Genomic DNA, 9917 nt, shown 5'->3' with positions numbered 1-9917 from the left:
TTCCAAGAAATCCTCAACAAAATGGTGTTGCAGAACGGATGAACAGGACTCTACTTGAGAGAGTTCGTTGTATGCTCTCAAATGCTGGGTTATGGCATCGGCATGAATTTTGGGCTGAAGCAGCATCTACTGCTTGTTACCTGGTTAATCGTTATCCACATTCAGCACTTGATTTCAAAATCCCAGAAGAAATTTGGTCAGGTAATCCTGTTGATTACTCTAACTTAAGAATATTTGGATGTCGTGCTTATGCACATGTTAATGATGGTAAAATGATACATATAGAGAGCTTCAAAATCATCTTCACAACACACAACATCTCTTTCATTTACACATATATTGTGAGTGCATTCTTGGTGAGAATTCTTGTTCCATTTGAAAGAGTATTTGAGAGAAAAATATTGTCATTTGTCCTCATTATTATACGAGGATTTCTTGTACTTTTCTTTTTTACATAGTGGAATTTTGCTCTTGATTGCCCGTGGTTTTTTCCCTCACACACTGAGGGGTTTTTCCACGTTAAATCTTGTGTGTTATTTTCTTTATCCTTTACTTGCTTATCTTTTGTTCTCAATTGATTAAATCATGTGCTTCCGCATTGTGCTCTATCTTAACATATACATATAGTAAGTGGGTAATTGGTACCGACACTACCCCAATAAGGCCTTACCTTCGGCTATACTTGAAACTGCAGTGCGTACATCGTTCAAACATCAAACTGTCACGTTTAACTTATACGTAGCATAGTTAGAGCAAAACTATATCTTATCTATAATCTATGGAACTTGTCTAAGCATATAATAAGTGCACCTATCATTTTGTTTACATTTCACCAAACACAATACTACTTAAAAAAATATTTGTAAATTATTATGGAGTTCCTAGAAGGAACTGAGTGAATAATTTTAATTTTTTTTGTATTAACAAAAATATTTCATCTGAACTAATTTTTTTTGAATAGGTATATGATATGATGCACAATTTGTATCGTTAACAAGGTGCACGTGCCTACCGCAAAGCTAATGGCCACGTTGGCCAAAATTCCCACCGCAAGTAGACACGTCCTCTTGCTTGGTAACCAGTGGAGCAATCACGTAAGAATTGGACCCCACCATCACTACGCTTTTACGTACCAGAAAAAGAGAAAACCTCTGCCATGGGGTTTTGTGGCTGAGATTAGACCATAAAATAAAAGGAGCTATATCAAATAATTAAAATAGAAATAAAAAAATCATAACCACAAGAAATTATCGTGGCTGAGATTTCTCCTCACTGTATTGCAGTTCCTTCTACTTCAGTTCTGTTCAGCTAAACATTTATTCTCTTCTGGTTCTGTTTCACTTCACATTTCTTATTCGTACTCTTCTCTACCTTCTTCCGTTTCCTAGTTGCCGGAAATGTCCCCTCCGGCGAGTGTCCACTGAGTTCGCATGCATCATCTTTCTCCTCGTTCCATGGCTTTATTTCGAGGTATTCTTTTTCCTTCCCTTGTTTTTATTATTTTCTTATTCTTCTGTTTGGTTCCCGAGAAAATTTAACCACCGCGAAAACCTTGAACCGATTTACCTTTCCGTTTTAAAGTTGATATCGATTAATAAATGATATGTAATGAGTAGGAGTGTAATTGAAAATGTCAATAATCAATTCTCACAGTTCGACTGTGTTGACTTGAATTTTCAGTTGCTTTCTTATTATCTTTTCTCGGAAACCAAACAGGAGGATTGAAAATTTACAGTGATAGTGAAATATTTTATCATATTGTTGAGATGAGTAACTTATGAAGTGAATAATAGAAATTGTTTTGTACTAATTGGAATTTCCCTCTCTTTTGATTTCTTGTTTCCACGTTTTAAAGGTTTTGAAGCAGTCGAGTTCGTTTTGGTGAGGATTCTGATTAAGGATTTTTCTTTTATTCATTCGGAGAAGCATCATCTCTCCGTTACGGTTGTGTTAATATATATTGTTTTCTTCTTGCATTTTGTATATATATTATTTTGCATGTGAGTTGTGAAATTGAAATGCATAAATTTCTACTTATACAAAACAAAGAAGGATCTATTCCTACTATTTTTGCTATGTTTCTTTTGCAGTATCATCACCTTACAATAACCTTCTGGTTACTATCACTTTCACCACGACGGCTTTACCGTACACTGTGCTCCAAGTAACTAAAAATGAACGAAGGTATTTGTATTTCTTGTATCCGCTACTCGTCCGAGAAGATCTGAAGCAACGCTAGCAGCTCATGTTATAGGATGGACGCATACTCTTCTGGTGAAGAAGTGGTTGTTAAGGTTAGATTGTAACTGATAGTTGGACATTTCTTGAAAGGGTATTAATTGGACTGAATCACCATTTCAATCTTCAAATTAAATTGTTACCAATCGTTAGTTGTTCATCATGTTAGTCGACTTTAATTTTTGTTTTTATGATTTTTAAATACTGGTCATAATAGTCCCTGAAATTGTAACCCATCGGTCTAATAGGTCCCTATAATGTATAAATTTCAGGGACTGATATCAAGGCTGGTGCCTATAATTTCAGGATTTAATATGATTGATCTTCACAGTTTTAGGGTTATCAAATGATAATTTCCTAAAACTGGGGAATAATATGATGGGTACTTACAATTTCAGTCCCCTGAAGTGGTGATTTACTCTAAAGGTTGGTATTGTTGTCTAAGTAGTTAGCTGGCAATTGCAGGCGCGAAAACCATATACAATCACAAAGCAAAGAGAAAGATGGACGGAGGAGGAACACAATAGGTTTCTACAAGCTTTAAAGCTTTATGGACGAGCATGGCAGCGCATAGAAGGTAATAGTTTGTTCATCATTAATACTTGAACATTGTTTCTTTTTCATTTCTTCTGATGAAATTCATTTGGGACCACTGAATTGCTAACTAATATAGACATCCAAACTCATACTTATGAAACATCTTATTAGAAAATGACATGAACTGTTCTTTACATTTGATTCACTTTTAATTTGAACTGTCTTTAATTTTTCTCCCTTGGTCTTGTCTGCCCCCTTTTTGCTGTTGTACTTTTACCCTGCAGAACATATCGGAACAAAGACTGCCGTGCAAATCAGGAGCCATGCACAAAAGTTCTTTACAAAGGTCGATGGGTACCTTCTTACTTTTTCTTTCAAGTTTAGATTTTGTATCAGTTACATATCATGTTCGATTCACTTGAATCAAAATAAAATCCTATATTAAACTTGTTTGTTCTGTATCTTAATTGGTGAACTTCAAACTATATTTGGATCTCAACTTATAAAAGAGAATATATAATACTTCCCTGGTTATATTCAAATGTCATGGAAATACCAGTCTTTGATGATATTTCAGTTAAGGTATTAAAATTGAAAATAATTATTAAAGGGAATGGTAATCCAACACAGTTAGTGCTACAAAAATTAAGATAAGTTGGTCGAGATAACTTTTGATTTATGAATGATGCATTATTTATATAGATGCCTTTTTTTGTTAACTGATATAATGCTGCTTTTGTTAAAACAGTTAATATCATCTTTAGCATATATGCCTTTTTTGTTGCTTTTATTTCATCCTTTCATCAGCCATTTCTCACACTCAGCTTGAATAAGCCGCCAAACGGACAAATTCAAAGCTAAATGTTACTCCAAAACTCCTCTGTACTAATTCAAAAAATAAGGGGCGTGAATGTTGAAGAACTATTCTTCCTTTTCATTGTTAGACATAGAGGAAATCCTCTTCTTTTTTGTTACATGCACTCACACAACGGAAGAAAAAGTTATCAGCTCATGTATTAACAAGAGCTACAGAAAGACCGAATTTTTATATCAGTAAGCTTAATCTCATTGTTGGTTTAACTGATTTATTAGAATATCGAAAACCTAAAATTATTTATGTTAAAAGTCAAATTGTAATTTTTTATTTTAATTCATGCTATATATGACTATATGTATATGTATACGTATTTTACGGTGTGTTAGCTAATAGTGAAGTCTAGAGAGTGAGTCTCGGTGCAAAGGTTAGGTGAGCAGCCTTGTGACTTAGAGGTCACATGCTCAAATCCTAGAAACAGTCTATTCGCTTGTGAGGATAAGACAGCCTCATGTTTTTGGTTGTCCCTTAAGCTACAATAGTGTGTACTTGAGGATTGCATAATACAGACTTCAAAGCATTTAAGGTTGTGATTTTACCCCTTCTTGTCATTGGGTGCCTGCAAGACCATTATTGATGTTGAGACAACAACAACAACCAAGTATTAGTCTCATGGATCGGGCACCATAATGCTTTATCATAAATCATGAGAAATACTAACTCGATGAAGAATTTTAATTCAATATATTGTGATCACTGAAAATTAAAATGAAAATGTTTTTTCTTTTCTTTTTTTAATTCAAAGCTGCATAATAAATGGCTAAATTCTGTTTCTCTTGAAAAGAATTTGCCCACTTCAATAAGGGGGGCTGGTTTGACCTAGTAATCAATTTGATTAACTTGGTCAAACCAATCCCCCCTTTTTCATTTAACCAGTAGAAAGGGTGTTAGATTAGTGCCATGATTTTGAGCACATTGCTTAGAATCACATTTTCCACCTTTCTTCTTCCTTCACATCTCACAAGTGAGATGCCCAAAGAATGTTGTCCAAGTAATTTTCTAATCTCCTGCCAAACATGGGTAGGCCAAATTCCTATGTGAGATGCCTGCGGATCAAACACTACCTTTGATTTAAAATGACTCTTCTGAAATGATTTGTGATAGAACAAAATAACCTTTTTTCATCCCATGTAGTTGGCCCCAACTAGTTGGAGAAGACTTTGTTATTGTTATTGTTGTTGTTGAAATAGTATATACGTTGTTTAGTTATATAGGATAGAACTTTATGTCAATGCTTATGACTAGTAGGCAAAAAATGCTTACACACCAAGCTTGTAATTGCATGCTATTGTGTGTAGGGGTCTGTATAAATGGTTGTAAAGTATCTTCACTGCTGAAATTACATGTAATTCACATAATCTAATATCACCCGAGCCTAGTAGAAATTCTCACAGATGAGATATCAAACCCACAAATGGAAACCAGAAGCCGTGCTTAATTTGAATGGGCTTACATGAGCGATCCAACTCAAAAGGAAAGTTCACCCCTTATGGATATTGACCTCTGACTAATATGGGACCTTCCTCAATAGAAGGAAAGCTTGGACAAGTGAGCTGACTGAGCTGTTATGTTTCTGGGTTTAATTTGGTAGGTTGCAGCCAGCCTTGTAGTATGGGTTGAGACTGAGTTGGGAGGAAAGCTTGGAAAGTTGAGCTGACTGAGCTGTTATGGTTGAATGAGTGATTCAATTTTAAGAATAGCAAAATCTTCAATAGAATTGAACAACCATCCATTAGGGTGGTTTTGTTTGCAAGGCTTTTAGGTTTCAAAAGGCATCTGGTTGGTCTATCTTTCTCCTCCTTAGATTCTTCTGTTTGGCCTCTTTGGTATATGTTATATCAACTCAATATTTTCAGCCATCGATAATATAGAACTTACTTTCCTTCCTTTTGCTCTTTGAAGGTCAATTGACTTTACCTTTTTCCTGCATAATTTGTTAGGTTGCTGCTTGTTGCTCCAATAAATAGTTTTTGTCCTTATCTACTATTCTACTACCACACAACAATATGTAAGGTGGGGTCATGAGACTAGTGTGAGAACTCGTATAGGATCGTGGAAGATTTTCTGATAACAATATGATACCACAAAGGGTTAAGTCTTAGCACAATGATAAGGTTGTTGCCTCGTGACCTAAGGTAATAAGTTCAAATCTTGGAAACAAACCTCTCTGTTTGTGGGGTAAGGCATATACATCTACCCCTTACAAGATCCCACTATGTGGGAGCCTTGTTTTAAAAGGAGGGCACCAAGGGTCAACCTTGAGTCGCCAAATTTTTACCTTGGTCGTGGATGTGCTTACTATAATACCCAAGAGTGGATGCCATCATTTGATTGACACTTTTTTGTAGATGATATAGTCTTGGTTGGGGAATTGAGGTGGGAAATAAAATGGAATTTAGAGATATCGTCATGTGGAGACGAAAAATGACTTTCATTCAAGTAGAAGAAAGATATAGATTATATGGAATATAAGTTTAGTCGGAGGCACATTAATTCTAGCATAAAGGTAAAAATGGAAGCAGTACAATACCATAAATCATACGATTTAAGTATCTTCAGTTAACCATACAAAATGATAAGGAAATACTGAAATAGAGATGTGAACCATATGATTCTAGTGGGATAAATGAAATGGAGGAATGCATACCATGTAATTTGCGATAGTAAAGTGTAACTCAAGCTATAGGGAAAATTTTATCGTACTGCGATGGTATATGGAATAGAATGTTGGACGGTAAAACTATAGGCAAAATCGTAAAGAATGATTTAAATGTTAACCGCTTGTCGATAGACATGATTTATAATAGAACATTATAACGTCATTTGCTCCATGTAGCACTTCCCCACTTAGTGAGAAAAGGCTTGGTTGTTGTGTTGTTGTGGTTGCAGCTTCTGGCCATGTAAGCCATATGGATAATCCTTGATTACAACTACAGGTTATTTTCCCCCAAACTTGATTAGCATATATATTTTTTAGATATTTTATTTCCCTATCTTTCATGAAAGTTGATACTTTATTTAAAACCATATACTGGTTGGATCTCTTTATATGTTAATACACTAAAATTTCTGTGTTAGAGCTATTTCTATTTTCCAAGAAGTATTTGGGAGGTCTACATAAGAAGAAATGTGCCAATACTGCAATAAGTGCTTGAAATGATTTTTGTGAAACTTTTCTTGCTGGGACTAAGAGTACTATTGCATTTTTGCTTTCAGTTGGAGAAAGAGGCCCTTGTTAAGGGTTCACCAATTGGACAAGCTCTTGACATAGACATCCCCCCTCCAAGGCCCAAAAGAAAACCAAGCAATCCTTATCCTCGGAAGACCAATGTAGGTGCCCCAACATATCAGGGTGGAGCAAAGGATAGAAAACTCATTTCAGTTGAATCTTCCCATGTTAAACAAACATTGGACTTTGAAAAAGTTCCACTTCCAGAGGTTAATACTTTTATTCTTCTATTTCATTTCTCACACATTTTCAAAATTTTCTATTTTAGTCAAATAATTCAGCTTATTCCTTATTTTATCAGAAATATAATGACGGCGAAAGGCAAACACATGTAAAGGATAATAAGGATGAGAACTGCTCAAAAGTATTTCCTGTTCTCCAAGAGGCACCCTGTTCATCTGTATCTTCAGGAAACAAGAGCTCAATATCAATGTCAGCACCACTGAGAAATTCATGCACATTAAGGGAGATTATATCTTCAATGAAAGAGGCAATATCGCAAGATGAAATAAATGAATCTCTTGTCACTATTGAACCTGAAAATCGGAAGCTGGAGGTAGATGATGGGAAACAGATTAATGGTACCAGAACAGAGTCCCAGTTGGAGAATTGTGATGCTTCACAAGTGAAATTGGTTCAAAGTGAGAAAACAGATGGTCTTAATTGCACGTTAACAATAGATGGAATGCAAGGAAATCAGAGTTATCCTAAACATGTTACTGTTCACGTTGTTAATGGGAACCTTGGAACAAGTACTCAAAACCCATCCCTAGATATGCTGTTTCGGGATTCCATGTTTCAACCAATTGGAAAGGTTAACGGGCAGCCTAATCTTTTCACAAATTCAGCTGCATCAAACATAAGCGAAAATCAAAATAACACAGCACCATCTTCTATTCATCAACCAGATATTCCTTATCCTCCCTTTGCACAACATAATCGACATGATTGCCAACCATTTCTTCATCTGTCTACCACATTTTCAAATCTAACTGTTTCTACCTTGCTGCAAAACCCAGCAGCCCATGCTGCAACAAGTTTTGCTGCTGCATTTCTGCCCTATGAAAATGCAGAAACTTCAGCAAATTCTCCTGCATGCTTTCAAGGAAGTTTTCCATCCAGACAAATTGGCTCCTCTCCCAATGTGGAGGCTATTGCAGCTGCTACTGTAGCTGCAGCAACTGCATGGTGGGCTGCCCATGGATTGCTTCCAGTATGTGCTCCTCTCTATACTGCTTTTGTCTGTCCTACAGCATCAATGACTGCAGTTCCATTAATGAATATTGATGAAGCACCCGCGCCAAACACAGAGCTAGAAGAGAGTACTCTCCAAAATCCTCCTTCGCAAGATCAGATGCTGGATCCAGAACACCCAGAAGCTCAACATTCAGCTTCTAAGCCATCGACTGTTATTTCATCAGATTCTAAAGAGAATGGAGATGGCAGTTTAAATACTTCATTAAAGGCTACTACTGATCATGAAATGAACACAACAATTTCTGAGAACTTCGATTCTGACAAAACAAAGAGCAGAAAACAGGTTGATCGTTCCTCATGTGGTTCCAATACAACCTCTAGCAGCGATGTCGAGACTGATGCATTAGAGAAGAATGGGAAAGGGAATGAACAGCCTGTAGCACCTGAACCTGATGCTAACCATTTAATCACAGAGTCTAGTAATCGTCGTAGTAGAAGCATTGTCAACCTTATTGATCCTTGGAAGGAGGTGTCTGAAGAGGTATGATAGGATTTTTTTAATGAAATTTTAATACAACAATTCTACGTTACTTCTCTTCTAATGCCACTGTTATTATTAGGGGCGATTGGCCTTTCGGGCTCTTTTCTCCAGAGAGGTGTTGCCGCAGAGCTTCTCACTGCATGATTTAAAAAATAAGGATCACCAAATGGACAACATTAAGGATAACAATCAAAACGTAGATGACAAATATGAAGACCTTAACAGCAAGAAATGCTGTTCTGATTGTGAAGGAATGCAGAAAAATCTGCCATTTCTAGAAAATGAGGAGAGGCTGCTAACCATGGGGCTTGGACAAGGAAATCTCAAGACTCGCCCAACAGGCTTTATACCATACAAAAGATGTTCAGTGGAGGCCAAGGAAAACAACGTTGGAACAAGCAACAACCAAGCTGAAGAGAAGGGTTCTAAGAGAATACGCTTGGAAGGGGAAGCTTCAATTTGAGGTTTGTTGTTACATATGCATGCAATCTCATAAAGGAAACCTTTGGTCTTTGCATATAATTTCTTAATCCCCTTAAATGGTGTACCTATTGTTTATTTCTTATTTTGCAGCTCATGAAACTTGTCGTCTAGGGATGTGTGTACCATGTTAAATTTTTATTTATGCTCTTTTACTATCTGCAAAGTTAGATAAGCAAAATACATTAGGTATTGTTTGAACGGTTGATCCTTAAGTAATTGATGATCTATCATTCAGCCACTCCTATTTTACTTATATTTCTTTGTCATCTACCTTTGAGCTATCCTCTTCTTTTGCAAATGAGTTAAGGGAGATTTCATGTAGATGTAATTGGTTATAAAAAAATAGGTAGTACAAACAAAAAATCATATAAATATAGGATATAGATGATGTCGGTGTAAGTGTGTATGAGTAGCATTATTTCTTAACAAATGATGAGTTAAGGGTGACTTCTATCTTTGAGCTATACTTAATATTAGGGGTGAGCATGGGCTGGGTTGGGATCGGTTAAGGTTTGTCCTTACCCGACCCTAAATATTGGTCGGATCACTTTTTAAACCTAGACCTGGACCTAGACCCGACCCTAAATAGTGACTGGGTCAGCCTTTAAACCCGACTTTAGACCCGATTAAATATAATGCATACATTTTAGATCTAAGACTTTTCAATATTATTTATTATTATGAATATGTAGTTTGATATATAAAATGATATGTGTATGTATATTATTAATCATGTATATATTATGGAAAAATTAAAGAATAAATGATACTTTCGACCAAAAGGGTATCATTACTCTATACATATTTGAGTAGAAACA

General features: G+C 35.9%; 1 protein-coding gene across 4 annotated transcripts; it reads left to right on the top strand.

The window, feature by feature from the left end:
- On the top strand, positions 1361-9352 carry LOC109360710 (protein LHY-like). Of its 4 annotated transcripts, XM_019605774.1 has the most exons (9): positions 1361-1470; positions 1856-1881; positions 2091-2294; positions 2704-2815; positions 3060-3121; positions 6866-7087; positions 7180-8616; positions 8696-9080; positions 9190-9352. In XM_019605774.1, exons 3-8 carry the CDS (start codon positions 2256-2258, stop codon positions 9077-9079), a joined length of 2256 nt encoding a protein of 751 aa, XP_019461319.1. In that variant the 5' UTR covers positions 1361-1470; positions 1856-1881; positions 2091-2255; the 3' UTR covers position 9080; positions 9190-9352. The 4 variants fall into 4 exon arrangements, with proteins under 4 accessions (XP_019461319.1, XP_019461318.1, XP_019461321.1 ...); XM_019605773.1 differs by having other exon boundaries at positions 8696-9352; XM_019605776.1 differs by lacking the exon at positions 1856-1881 and having other exon boundaries at positions 1365-1470; positions 8696-9352.

Source organism: Lupinus angustifolius, chromosome LG11 (genome assembly GCF_001865875.1).
Source record: "Lupinus angustifolius cultivar Tanjil chromosome LG11, LupAngTanjil_v1.0, whole genome shotgun sequence".
Taxonomy (NCBI): Eukaryota; Viridiplantae; Streptophyta; class Magnoliopsida; order Fabales; family Fabaceae; genus Lupinus; species Lupinus angustifolius.
This window is presented reverse-complemented; position numbering and strand designations above follow the sequence as displayed.

What these genes read in the sequence shown, in the direction of transcription:
- LOC109360710 (XM_019605774.1), top strand. Translation starts at nt 2,256, where the DNA reads ATGGACGCATACTCTTCTGGTGAAGAAGTGGTTGTTAAG. An exon ending in CACAAAAGTTCTTTACAAAG is followed by an intron (nt 3,122 to 6,865) that starts GTCGATGGGTAC and finishes TTTTGCTTTCAG; the next exon opens with TTGGAGAAAGAGGCCCTTGT. An exon ending in GGAAGGAGGTGTCTGAAGAG is followed by an intron (nt 8,617 to 8,695) that starts GTATGATAGGAT and finishes TGTTATTATTAG; the next exon opens with GGGCGATTGGCCTTTCGGGC.